Raw genomic sequence first — 15,235 nt, 5'->3', positions numbered from 1 at the left:
AGGAGTAAGCATCCCCTGTTTGACGGTCACACCCGCCTCGAGTCCTATGTGTTGATCAGGTTGACGGAACATTCCGTAGTCAAATTTAGTATAAAAACAAAGACCTAACAATTGGTATGAAATACGTCAGCCAACCCAATGATATGTTATGTTTGCTAACAAGGTCATTATAACGACCATAGAATTACAAAATGCTTTATTTAAACGAGGTTGTTAAAATCCCTGTGACATCAACTTATCTGTCAGAAGCCTGCCACGGTTTAAAAATTGGTCCTACTCAGAGCATGCTCTTGAGTATCGATTAAGTTGGGAATCGTAAACTCCATATGAAGGTGATAGCGGAATATTACTACAAAAAGCTGAAGTCATCTCGTTTGTCATACAAATTAGCATCTTCGCTAGACAAGGGACTCTTTTCACAAACCCTTGGCCTATGGTGCTGTCAAAAGTCGGGTTTGTTTATGTCACGTGATCTCGAATCTTACCATATACGCACGATTGCGTCATCGACAGAAATAAAAACCGAATTCAAAAAATAAGTTTTTGGAGAATAATTAACAAGAAGGTATCGAGCAATGCTTTATAAATTTGTTATTTAGCGTGCAAATCTTCATCTGCTATATAGAATCCTGATGATATAAACTTAAGATTGGATGACACCATAGCTATTTATAGAATTGTTTACTTGTGCTTTTCGTTCCCGAGACTACAGAGTCAAGATATATCCCGAACGTAGTCAAAAAGCAAATTGCTGATTCAATCAATTCCAATCACATTTCGAGAAAAAAAAAATCACAATTTTTTTTCAGCACCGTAGGCCAAGGGTTTGTGAGGAGAGTAGCGGATCAGAAATCCTTGGCTAGCAAAGATGACAATTTAGTTGTTAAAATGAAATGGAATTCGTCTATAATTACATACATGTATACGTATAATCGCGGAAGGTCGTGTGTTCGAATCACGGCCTCGACTGACCTAAGTCGATAAAAAATAGGTAGCAACTGTTCCTTCGCCAAGCGCTCGGCGCTTTGAAGTGAAAGTTGCGGGTCCTTCGGATGAGACCTTAAAAACCGGAGGCCCCGTGTCACGGTGGGCGTTGGCACGATAAAGAACCCTCAATGCTCAATGGTCTTGAGTGCCGAGTAAAGGCCCTTCAACGGTATATGGTGACGTCTCTATGAGTGAAAAATTCTCGAACGGGACGTAAAATAACATACAATCAATCAATCAACATACATGTATTTAATGTACAAAGTCTATCATTCAATTGAAATTTGACCACCTTCCAAAAGAAACAATGCTATTTACTTTTTAATGACGGTAATGGATTACATGCACAAAAAACAATAGTTACTCTTTTTATGACTAATTGACTGCAAAAAAATGTCGAAATTATTTAAGGGGAAGGTCTACACATGTCACTACAATACAATAGTCTTCTCGCAGAAAACGAAATTAATTAGCAGGTACGGACAAAATTTACATACATAAGACAAGGATTGTTTTGAAACGTAATGATTAAATTTCGGGCACATTTTGGGAAATGATTGTACTATGTACAATGACTTTCGCGAGTTTTGCACTCAGATTTCACCTCATAGCCTTAATTCTGATCTTAAACACCGACTTTGTCATGACAATACAGCGTATGATTAAAGGGAAAGCGATTTGATAAGAAAAGTTAAGAAAAGAGAAAATATATATATATATATATATATATATATATATATATATATATATATATATATATATATATATATATATATATATATATATATATATATATATATATATATATATATATATATATATATATATATATATATATATATATATATATAACCTAACAAATTCAACTTTAGGGGCGCCTCTAGAAACGTAACAAATTCCCTTGTATTAATTCTGTATAGGACTTGTCAGCTTCAGACGAACATACGAATTTGAATTTTAGGTTTTGTTTAAAAGTGAAAATCCCTTATTGAATTTTACCTATAACACTTACGTTTAATAGTAAGCTGCTTTATTTTGCATTTCTGATAAAAATCCAAACAGTTGGTTAAGAATTCAGATGATGTAAATATCCCTTGGGGTTTACAAATACATCATAAATTCTTATCCTCCAGTCCCTTGACGTGTAACTAATGACTTCTAGGCCTTTACTTTTTTTGACAATGGAAGATTATTTAAGTTTGACATCTGAACTTCTTAATTACCTGAAGTCAGATGACGATGTGTGGGGAATTCAGGTGTGTTTCGATGAGTTATGTGGAAATGACAGCTTACTCAACATTTCAATGTTAGTTTAAAAAATCAAACGTACCAACTAATTTTCACCGTAGTATTCATTTTGAACATGATTTTGTGAAATGGACAAAATTCTTTATCAAAGTACAAAATTAAATGAAAAAAATAGATAAGAATCGAGACAAAAAGGGAAATTTTGAAACATGATGCGTAATAAAAGAACAAGGTACGCTGAAGTCCCTTTCTGGCCTCCTTTTTGGTGGACACTCGGAGCAATGCAATAGCTCGTAAATAACTTTGATTAGGCCTGTTTAAAATCAGAATTGATCTTAATTGACAAATAAAAGTTACAGGAAGATCACAGACGAAATTTTCAAAGTTCCATGATTTTTATTGATATTTTGTCAATTTTCAAATATAGCTTGCTTTACTAAACATAGACCACACGCTAGTCTTTTGATCTTATATGTACTAGTATCATATATATTTCGTCTGTGATTCCTTGTTCTCCAGAGCAGTAAATAGAATTTGATGAAAATTCATCAAAACTTGGGAAATTCGGAAAATTGAGGTAACATATCACTCTCCTTAAGCTTTTACTTATGCTATGTATCAAAATCAATGTTAGTTTTGAGTGGTTATGCCTCTGGATTGATTATTACGTCAAAAGAGGAGCGAAATTTGGCTTCTACAATACATTTACCTTTTTTTCCCCAACCTCTGTACATATGCATCAAGATAGCTTGTCTATATAGTTAAGGATATTTTCTGTTTAAAAACCCTCTTCCTGATTTTGAGATATGGTTGTTTAATTCTAACAAATTATTCACAATGTCACATTCACTGAATGCGATATTCTTGACAATCGCTGCACTTGATCGATTTCGGATTATAATGCAAAACACTAAAATGCCTTTAACGTATTTTTTTTCCAATAATGAAAATAAATGCATAAACTAAATGTTTGGTCAATCTTGAACACACGTGAATACCTGTGCAATTAAGTTTGATTGACGAATGTAAAATATGACCATAATGCTTTCACTTTTCAATAATTAAAATACTTTGAAAATTATGATATACTGACAGATAATTCTCGGAATGTCTACTGTATGATATAATTGGGGGTCCGCCCATACCAAATTAAAATTTTAATTTCAATTAACTTTTATTTATAAAATTGAAGGCCATGATTCTAAAATCATCACAGGACAAGCATAAGTAAATTTGATTGTGAATTTCATTGCTTTTCTGTATAAATGGTTAATATATGAGCTACCACACAAAGTTAGATTAAAGCAAGATCTGAAATAACAGTTACAGTAGGCATCTCAGGTTGGGGGTTGACTTACGTCACTTCATTAAAATATTTAATTATAACGCCAGCTCTTTTCTAATTTTGTCCGTAGGCAGATTGTACAACGACCGTCTGGCAGAATGCATGCATCAAATGTCGCTGACGAAAAAAATGAAGTCTTGAAAATAATTAACTTGAAGAAGACATTTCGAAACATTTACCTGTTTATTAATTCTTTAAATAACTAAGTAAGAGGACCTGCTTGTATAACTGAATGGAGATGTACCTTTTGTGTTGTTTCTTTGGAAGATGGATATTATTAAGTCTACTGTTTTTTACTATATCTCAAACAAATCCAACTGAAACGTCCCAGAAATTAAGTCCAAATGAAATGACTGCCAGGAAATTGAACCAAACGTTTACAAATAACTCAACCCCTCCGCTTCCGCCGGGTTGGGATGACTTTTGTACCGAGAAGAATGGCGGAAGTTCCTTTACGACCTTACAGTTTGTGTGTCTTATTGACAGAAACAATTCAGGACGCTGGAATTTTGGCGAGCTTAGGAACTACATTAAATCTCGAGAAATGAAATATAGATTTGATGTGGAATGTCTAAATGGAGCTAATATTTCACTGATCAGCCCAGCCAAGGCAAAGAATCTGATAGAAATTAGGGTAGATAAATGTGTTATAGAGGATTATTACAGCGACTGTATAAATCACGTGATAATCCCATTTCCGGATGAAATGGAGTATATTGCTTTAACTGATGTCGTGATCATGGCCGATATTTTTGAGATGATGTATTTGGGTGGGATTATAGCAAACATCACTCACGACTGCCACTGTGGAAATGATGAAAGTGTTGTCACAAGAATTCTGAGCAATCGAACTTACAATTTTGGCGATTCTGCGAAAAGGTACAACGATATGGTTGGACGAGAAAAGAAAATGTACAATATCAGTGACGAGCCTGTACTCCGCGGAGCCCAGAAGATGCACTATGACACCTTTAAAATTCAACATATCTGTAACTACTCAAAGATGCAAACTCTTGATTATAGCATAAATACAACACCCGGAAAATTTTACATCAACACTAAAAAAGAGACATCACGTTACCCTGTTCTTCAGACATTGAATTTTTCATTCACAGATATGAGCTCTGTTTCGGAACTATTTGATGATATAGATAAGTACTTTCCCAAGCTAAAATTAATGGACCTGTCCCACTGCAATATACAGAAACTTGACATAGATATCGATTCACTTACTAAACAACCGACCGGAAAGGTATTGGTGGTCAACTTTACCCATAACAACATAACGGAGTTACAGGTAGATGTCTTAGAGAAGTTGATTCAGGAGGAAGGAATGTTCGTTAATTTCAGCCACAATCCTCTGAACTGTGTGTGTTCTCAGGACATGAAGGAATTAATTGTTTTTGTCCAGGAAAAAGAAAAGTGGACAAAACCAGAATATCAAAGATATGAATACATAAGAGAGATGACATGCCTTTATCCAGCACGCCTAAATGGAACGGCTCTAAAGGACCTACAAGAAAGTCAACTAATGTGTAGTTTCCACAGAAAATTAACCCGATCCATTCTTATAGAGGCAGTGATTCCTCTCACTGTAATCTCTGTTCTTCTGCTTGTGATTATTGTTGTTATGGTGAGATTTAGACAGGAAATTCGTATTTTATTGTATACAAGATTTAATGTCGTACTACCCTGTCAGCAAGATGAAACGATTGAAGACAAAAAATTCGATGCTTTCGTGTCCTACAGCAACGAAGATCATGAATGGGTCAGAAGCGTCTTTGAAGACGATTCCATTGAAAAGTTGAAATGTTTCAAATTTTGTTTACATCACAGAGATTTCATGGCGGGTAAAACCATAACAGAAAACATCATAGACAGCATTGAAAGCAGCAGACACACCATAGTCATTGTGTCAAGGCACTTTCTGGACAGTAGTTACTGCCTCTATGAATTTGAAGAAGCTCTTCGACAGAGCTTAAGTGAAAAGAAACGTCATTTATTAGTGATTTTGTTTGAGGACATAGCAGAGGAAGAAATGCCTAAAGTTTTAAAAACATGTTTAAAGACATTTACATATATTCATAGAGACGATGCCATCTTTCTTGACAGGTTGGTATATTCCCTGTCGTACAAACAGAAAAGGAGAAAAGATGGAGGCAAGAAACATTTTGTGGCGTATGAAAATCCTTTATGCGAACAAACTGACAAGAATATGGAAAATATCTTTCAAAACAATATGCTTCAAGCGGATAATTCGACCCATTTACAAAGACCTGTTAAACCGTGAACAGAATTGATTAATGAGCCTTTAAGCAAAATATTTAGTCCATCAGTGGAAAATACCTGTACAAAATTAATAAAGACATCACAAAAAAGTCAGCTTGGTCTGTCTTGAAATGACATTTTAGATTTATGTTCGAATAAACATCCAAATTGTACTCAACACTTTCTTGAAACCATTTGCAAAAAATAACAAATTAAATAGAAAACTGAAATTTAAACTATGAGAGATATATAAATACTTATTATATTTTATTAAGAAAGTTCTAAACACTAATGAAAATGATTCTTTGGACATCATATAAAGGTGTACAAATGGAGTATATCTAGTTAATTTTTAGTTTTATGTATCTGCCATATTTTTCCAAGAAAAATGTTCGACAATGAAGTATTTGCGATCAGAAATCAATTTTGTTTACTGCGTTGGGAAAATACATGGAAATGATGTATTCAATTACTTTATTTTTGGTTTAATATAATATTAATAATACTTTAATTTATTTCAAATTGTGTCATTTGCAGTGGATTTCCGTTTATTCTATCTTGCATCAGAGATCAGATCACTCTAACTGCGTAGGACTATGGAACTAAAACTCGATAAACAGTGTTTTTATTCAAGCAAATGACGTCAGTGATACATATGTATAGAGAGAGAGAGAGAGAGAGAGAGAGAGAGAGAGAGAGAGAGAGACGAATTTCTACGAATCTATTTTATCATGATCATGAATGATCCAATTTGATGACTAATTTTTTCTAGAAATATATTTTTTTCAATGCTCATAAATGATCCCATTTAATGACTATTTTTCTCTACGAATATATTTTTTCAATGCTCATAAATGATCCCATTTAATGACTATTTTTGTCTATCGAATCAACTGGGAGACAAAAACCCCATATGCAGGGGATAAGGGTATATTACTACACAAGTAAGAGAAGTTGACGATTGAAAAATTGAAGTCATCATATTTATCATAAAGCTTTGTTGTTAAGTTACCATTAAAGTCTTTTTCTAGTAAAATATCCAAACATGAAACAGATGTATCAGACTCTGTGGTATCTTTTATTTCAAGCTCGCTGGGATATATCGAGTCGACATATGATTGGAAGTAACTATTGTTACTTGATGATACGTCGTCGATATATCTAAATGTCGACTTGTAGGCCACAGCAAGTGTTTTCTTCTTTTGATGTAGAAGTTTTTGAATAAATTCTGCTTCATATGAATACAAAAATAGGTCTGCTAACAAGGGGTCGCAATTGGTACCAATGGGAGTTACGGCAGATTGTTGAAAGACCTGATCTCCAAAAACAATATAGATGTTGTCAATCAGAAACTCAAGTATCTTTTTTAATATCAACCCGAGATTACTTGTGTGTACAATTAGAATGCTTTTTAACAAAATAATTTGGTAAATGACCAATGACAAGGTAAGACATTTACGAGTTTCATTTTTATTGAAAAAAGCAGCTGTCTATGATGTCAAAAAGCCTGGACTTTAATTTTTCGTGGGGAAAGGTTGTATAAAGTATTGAAAAGTCACACGTTTTGATGTTATTGATTATGTTAAAATTTTGCGATTTTAGATTTTCTAAAAGTTCCTTGGAGTGTTTAAGTATCCACATCTGATTTACACCACTTCTCGAATGTACTTTTGTACAGTACTCCTGAAGTTTCTCCTTCACGGTTGTAAATATTTTAGTGAGGAGTAAAGAAAGAGGCTTGGTAGAACATTTACTGGACTCTGCTATGTATCTTTGTTTGTAAGAATTTTTATAGAGTTTCGGAATCCAGTATAGGTATGGTAATTCAAATTCATTTTGATTGTAAGGAATATTAAAATATTTAAAACTGACATATGGTTCTGAAGAATTTCTTCCATAGAAAGGGAGCTATGGGTATAAGTCGGATTACCACTTGCAGAATTAAATCTTAGTTCCTCTAAAATACAGTTCAAATAACGAGCCTTACAAACAAAGACACTGTTGTCATTGCTCATGAATGATACCATTTGATGACAATTATGTCTACATATCAATTTTTGAATACTCATGAATGATTCCATTTGGTGACTATTTTTGTCTACGAATCTATTTTTTCAATGCTCATGAATGATTCCATTTGGTGACTATTTTTGTCTACGAATCTATTTTTTCAATGCTTATAAATGATTCCATTTGGCGACTTCTACTGCAAATCTAGCGAGAGTCCTTTATTTGTACTGCTTATTAGTGCGTCATTTGGTGAAAATCCTGTATTACATCTTAACCATTCCTTTGAGCATAATGATATGTATGCATTTAATATGTTTACTAAATAAAAATTCCTATTGAACCTAAAATCTATTTTTTTTTTGGAATGTACACTTAATAATTGCAAGTACATCTTATTTTGAAAGCATGAAACAGAACGAGAAAAGGTATAAATCATGTATTTCCATGCGAGGATCTAGACGGGGAGTGTTTGAGGAGTTATTAAAAATATATAGTAATACTGAAGGAAATAAAAAAAAAAATGATCCCCCTAGAAAACGTGGACCCCACCACCATGTAATAGTTTTTTTCACTTTTGGGGGATTTTACGTTTTTTTTTTGTTTTTTTTTTATTTGGCTTGTTAAGAGATTTCTGAGTTGGAAATTCTTTGAATGGGGTAGACACCCCCCCCCCCCCACCCCCTGAAAAAAATCCTGGATTCGCACCTGCATTTCTATGAATATGTGTATCCTTCAAAACAGACGGAATATTCGATGATTTCTTTATAAATCCCTATTAAATCAATCCCAAAACATCACATTTTCTCACCAGTTCCTTTCAATTTTTAAATATTTGCTTCTTTAAAAAAAAAACAATTACATTTAATTGTATGCATCTCTTGATAGACATACACCAGTTTATATACAATATATCAAGCAAATTTGCATGATTTTAATATTTTATGACATATCTTTATGTATACACGTGAAAAATGCATATGAAAGAAAGTATGAGATGGAAATCAATAAAAAGAATTGTTAGAATTCAAAAGTAATTAATTTACAATGTACCAAAAGAAAGTATACATTGGATAAGCCTATTACAAATAAGAATAAACGTAACATCAAGGACCTCATTTTTTCCAGGTATTTCCTTTCAAATTCTATAATTTTTTTTAACAGCAGTACACCTATATTATAATTTCATTTTTTGAGTGTCTTCAAAGTGTTAACTCTTAATTTTGGACTCTTTTATAATTAAATGCAGAGATAAAACAAGCACAAAGTATTGGTAGATTATGCATTGCTAGTTAATCATTCTAAAATTGCATTCTTCAATGCTCTACCGTTCTTTCATTGAAGGCATTCAACGAACAAGTGACAAATTGTTTCTATGTCATGTTTACAGAAGGTACATGCTAGAGAATCAACTTAAATAAGATAATTTTTGTTTGGTGCGTAAAAATGGCCTAACTATTAGTATGAAAAACGTCAGTCAGCATATGACTTAATGATAATTGTATTTGCTGACAAGGTCATATGTTTGTGCAAATAAAAATGAATTTGGATAATTTGTCCAATCTAATACCTATTCTTCTCAACACAAAATCTTTTAAGTATTAAGTGTATTTGAGAGTTCTGGATCAAGATATAACAATTTTTGGACACGTGAGAAGAAAAATGAAGCCCATTCTCAGAATACGTATTTTTAAAAAAAATCTTTTTAATTGGTTAATTCAACGAGAGCATGTCTGCCATTTTCTTGGTTGATATTAATAAATTAAGTAGGACTTCTTTCTTCAAATAATGAAAAAGGTGAAGATTTCAAATAAATGATTTATGTCTATCTTACAGAAGAAATGGGTCATGGACACGAATTCACAGTGTTTAATGTCTGTATCTAGTTTTGCCTTAAAATGTTTTGCCAAAATTTGCATCTGAGTTTACTAAAATAAATCATTTGATCCAATTTAAAATACCTCATTGAAAAACCTTCATATTTGTACTCCCGAGGAAAAGTACTTCTTTCTATTCTTTCTTCTTTCTATTAACAATTATTTGATATACCGGTAATTTTATTTGAGTAACGAGTATTGTTCTTTGTTTGTATGTTGTATGTTGTTTAGCGTCCCTCTCGAGAATTTTTCACTCATATGGAGAGGCCACCATTTGCCGAAGGAGAGCTGCAAATTTTGTCCTATACTCGGCACTTACGGCCATTGAGCAGTGAGGGATCTTTTTCGTGCCAGCACCTACTGCGACACAGGACCTCGGTTTATACGGTCTCATCCGAAGGACCGGTCTCCACGTCCCACAGTGGGATTCGAACCCGCGACGTAAGGATCCACTCCTTACTCCGCGACTCTAGAGCAGACGCTCTAACCACTGCGCCACGCGGGCGACACGAGTATTGTTTTAAAGTTACATTCGTTTTTCTTTCTTATGACAATTATGATGAAAGAGCTAGGTTCACTTTATCCGTAAATAGCCCTATCCATATACCAATTAACTGACCCCAATGTCCCTTTTCAAACATCAATACAAAGTAAAGACTATAAAAAGGTTTCCTCTGCGAGTACAGGTACTGGAAAAAAAGACTGTGAAATTGAGATGTTCTTGAATTTTTAAGAAAATGGTTTTATTTGAGTTCCATCAGCAAACAATTAAAATATGAGCCCCCCTCCCTTAATACAAAAAATGAAACAATCTTGTAGTCTTCTTTCATTATATAATGGAACATTTTGGATCAGAGGTTGGGGTCTATGCAAAATATTGAAAAACAGCTTTTTGGCCATTTTGAAAGAAATTTTCAGGATAATGACACAATATTAATGACGTCATAATACATGGACTAGCAAGAAAAATACTTACTTTTTAAAAGATATAGAGTCACCAAGGGTCCAAGAGAATTTTCAACTACAACTGAACAGTTTTGATTTTTCATAAATTCATAGGGCCCAAAAAGGCCCTAAGTGAACTTTGTTCTTTTGTTTGAGTAAGGAGTACTGTGTCACAATGTAGTACTTAGGATGATTGATTGTATGCTGTTTTACGTCCCATTCGAGACTTTTTCATTCATATAGAGACGTCACCATATACCGGTGAAGGGCTTCAAATTTTGACCTTTACACGATACTTACGGCCATTGAGCAGTGAGGGATCTTTATCGTGCCAACTCCTGCTGTTACACGGGGCCTCGGTTTTTAAGGTCTCATCCGAAGGACCCGCAACTTTCACTTCAAAGTGCCGAGCGCATGGCGAAGGAACAGTTGCTACCCATTTTTTATCGACTTAGGTCAGTCGCGGCCGAGATTCGAACTCACGACCTCCCGATCACGGAGCGAGCGCTCTACCGACTGAGCTACCGTGGACGGAAGTACTTAAGATGAAAATAGTAGACATAGAGCAAGTGCACCTCTAGAATACGGATAATAAAAGTAACTATTATTAACAAGCACTTTAAAACGTAGGTCCCTATTCGAGTGACGTCATCAATAATGGTACTTTATCGAAAATATATAATTATCAAAAAGAGAATTAATGTAAACCTTTTTAATGATTTTGCATTAGTAGCAGTGCAGTGTAATTTTAATTCCATGTCTAAAAGTGGTTTTGATTTTCAACTTTACAAAATGTTGTCATTAAAGTACATACACATGCATTGCCCGCGTGGCGCAGTAGTTAGAGCGTCTGCTCTAGAGTCGCGGAGTAAGGAGTTGATCCTTACGTCGCGGGTTCGAATCCCACTGTGGGATGTAGAGACCGGTCCTTCGGATGAGACCGTATAAACCGAGGTCCCGTGTCGCAGTAGGCGCTGGAACGAAAAAGATCCCTTACTGCTCAATGGCCCTGAGTGCAGAGTATAGGTCAAAATTTGCCGCTCTCCACCGGCAAGTGGTACTGGCGTCTCCATATGAGTGAAAAATTCTCGAGAGGGACGTTAAACAATAATAAACATAAACAACAAACAAACACATGCACATTGTACAACTTACATCTGCTGTTCATACAGTATTTACAATAATTACTAAATTCATAAAAATAGCATTGTAATTTTTTTTCCCTTAACATAGAGACTCTTACTGTGTATCAAAAGAAACAAATGAAGTCATTTAGCTATTTTCTGAAGAAATATATTCACTGAAAGTTTTCAAGTTCATATTGATTGATTTTTAGAGGGTATACATGTTCTAGAAGTTGTAGGAAGAAAAGGCCTGTGAAATACAAACATACACATGTTAAGATATATATTAGCCAATTGTTTTTTTTTCAATTGAGATATTGTGATGAAAGAAGGGGGTATACATCTAGGGTCTAAAACGTAACCATTTCAAAATATGTATTTTTGGTTTTTTAATCACATAAGATATTATCGTAATAATTCAAATGGAAAATCATTACTTTTAACCAAAAATATGCCGAGTAGGGACATACGTCAATAGTTGTACTACAGTATTAATGCTTGATACATATTCTCATTAATATTTGGGAAACTTTTAGAGTCCACTATCTAAATAAACATAAAGATATGTTCTCATACACAACCCTTGTAAAACTGTTCTTTATAAGCAATTTTATGCCAAAACATTTTGCGCGTTTTCCCAATCACCCTTATGAAAAAATGTTACACAAGTTGTACCACGTATAAATGACCTGAGTGATAACGTGGATTTTGTGTTACTTATACAATTTACATTTACTTTCATAATTAAAGGAATTTGTTGACAGTTTCAGTTTCTTAATAATTACATGTATAATTAATACCACTAGCAAAGGACATTAGCCTCATTTATGAACCTGTTTACAAACTTGGGAAGGTTATCGACAGTAACAAGAACATCCTCATTTGATGGATATTTTGTTTTTATGAACCGTTGTCCCGCTATAATTAGAGCAATGACCACTTCCACCAGATTATGCGCTAAGATGCACAAATTCAACAAACAAAGGAATATGAACGGATCCGTTCATAAATTAATTTAGTTTTTATATTCTTATGAAGATAATTTATTCAAAACTTCTACATGAGAAAAAAAACTCTTGCCTTCAATTCGACATTTAGATATATCGACATTTTATCAATTGACGATAATTATTTTCATTTATATCTGTATAAGTCGACTTGATGTATCCCAGTGAACTCGAAATAAAAGACATCACAGAGTCTTATTTGTTGCATACTTGGATTTTTTACTGCCTATTGTCGTTAATGGCAAACTGATAGCTGAACTTTATGAAAAACAGGACGAATTTAACTTTATTTATCGACAAATTCCCCTATTTCACTATCACTTGCACTTGATGCTTACGTCTTCCAGGTGCTTCGATACGCAAGAGCATGCTTTGGGTATAATCAATGTTCAAACCGAGGCAGGCTACTAATAAATAAGTTAATTTTACAGGGTTTTCTACAATCTTGTTTAAAAGTAGCATTTTGCAAATTCTATGGTCGTTATTTTAAACTTGTTTACAAAAAAGTCTATCGTTGGGTCGTATTTTGACTGATACATTTACTACCAACTGTTGTTTTCATAATGATTTTGACTACGCATTACTATGTTTACCTGATCAAGACAGAGGGCCCACGGCGGCAGAGACCGGTCGACAGGGGATGCTTACTTCTCCTAGGCACCTGATCCTACCTGTTTTAGGGGTCCGTGGTTTTACCCAGTTTACGTTTTGTATTGTTTATAGGATTTATGAAACTGACCACGGTTCGTTATCTTCACCTTTTACAATGATTCACCTCTGACCTTTGACCTACACCGTGAGTTTAGTGAGAGACGAACTTCGTTAATATAACTAATTTGAAATTTTATTTAACTGACAGAAAAAACAAAACTTTAACAAAAGATTCCCGTTCTGAGGAACAATAGTGTTTATCATTTTAGCTGCAAGAATTTTTAAAATGCAGTGTTTCTATGAGCTTTTGTGAGCTTGATCATCTTTTCTCCAAGACTTTTGATTCTATGAACTTTAAAAAGTAGGGATGTGTCCTTTACTTTGAGTGAAAATGATTTATAAATGAATTTTCATAAAGAGAGCTACCACCATAAGTATGATAAAAGCAAAACATATTTGACTTGTATCATTAAAAAAAAATTACGTCACTGATGTAAAGCAACAGAAAGTCATGAATCCCTTTCAAGAAACGCTCATACACCCTGAATTTGCTGTTGTGTCAAATCATTTGAGCTAAAGATCGTTTGAAAGTTTATAGTTTTTTCCGTTTATGGAAGACCAAGATATATTATTATATTATATGTATTTGTATTTTGAGTTATATGTAAAAAGTGACGACGATGCCGTTGGACATACTATACCTCCACTCATTAAAAATAGTTCTGTACCATTTGTCAACGAAAAAATGGTTCCGATAATGCTCTACTTTTTTTCCTGAATCACAAATTTTCTATTGTCACATTTGTAATAATTTTCTCCTGATAAGATTATATTTTTTGCTGAATAACACTGCGTTTTACTACAGTAACTTACGTGAGGTCATATTCTTTTCAAATGTAGGGTCATGTTTGTTGGAAAAAACTGCATTGAGTTCAAATTTAAGTTAAATTAGCCTTAATTTAATAACGTGTTACATAAATCTGGAAAAGTCAGAAAGTTTATGAAACTACTGTTACATAAAACCCGAATCTGGGGAAATCAGGAATTTTCCAGCCTCGACAGTCTTTCACATGAATCTTGACGGACATAAAGTGTTATACAACCTTTCTAGGTCACCTGATTTGACGTTGGTCACACTAACAAAAACTTTCCTGGTAATAAGGTCGAAAAAACTTTGAGAAACTCACGTTTATTAACAGGTGGGATTGTTCATCAAGAAGGTAATGAATAAAAACAGCTTTCTTTTTGTTTTTATCTCAGTGAAACACGATAAATGACAGAAACAAAGCAAGACACTGCCAAATTTTTATGAAGAGAAAGGATGAGGTATTTAGAGTGAATTTCTGAATGATTATTTAAATGACAACGGTGTCTTGCGTAGAAAATGATAGTGATTCTAAAGATACAATATGAGAGAAAAAATAATTGAAAGGAACAACTAAGAATCAAACACATCTCCTTGCCAACCGGATGGAAAGACTTTAGTGAGCAGATTAGTTTTCAATCAAGGTAATTTGGTCAAAGTAATAGGAGAGTGAATAGTATATCTTACCAATAATTCACAGCTTTTATAAACAATATCTACATTATATTCATGCAGACCCCCCCCCCATCTCTCTCTTTCTCTTCTTGCTTTTTCGAAGTGCAACAAGATGAATTCTTTTAATATTTCTTGAATATTTTGGGGGATAAATTTTCAATTTTTTTTCCTTTCTGAAAAAATTCTGTACCAAGTACATCATAAATATAAGTAAAAATTATTGTAAGGCTAAATTC

At 33.7% G+C, this 15,235-nt stretch overlaps 1 protein-coding gene across 1 annotated transcript; it reads left to right on the top strand.

Annotated features, from left to right (window-relative positions):
- Positions 1 to 3,929: 3,929 nt before the first annotated feature.
- LOC133173527 (toll-like receptor 4) lies at positions 3,930 to 5,870 on the top strand. The gene has a single exon (XM_061308512.1). It carries the CDS (start codon positions 3,930 to 3,932, stop codon positions 5,868 to 5,870), a length of 1,941 nt encoding a protein of 646 aa, XP_061164496.1.
- The last annotated feature ends 9,365 nt before the right edge of the window (positions 5,871 to 15,235 follow it).

This window comes from Saccostrea echinata, unplaced genomic scaffold (assembly GCF_033153115.1).
Source record: "Saccostrea echinata isolate AGI-Se365-2 ecotype Australia unplaced genomic scaffold, CSIRO_AGI_Sech_v1 ptg000056l, whole genome shotgun sequence".
Lineage (NCBI taxonomy): Eukaryota > Metazoa > Mollusca > Bivalvia > Ostreida > Ostreidae > Saccostrea > Saccostrea echinata.
Note: the sequence above shows the minus strand (reverse complement) of the source record. Positions and strands in the feature narration are given on the sequence as shown.

Excerpts from the sequence above, each read along its gene's own strand:
- LOC133173527 (XM_061308512.1), top strand. The coding sequence starts at position 3,930 with ATGACTGCCAGGAAATTGAACCAAACGTTTACAAATAACTCAACCCCT.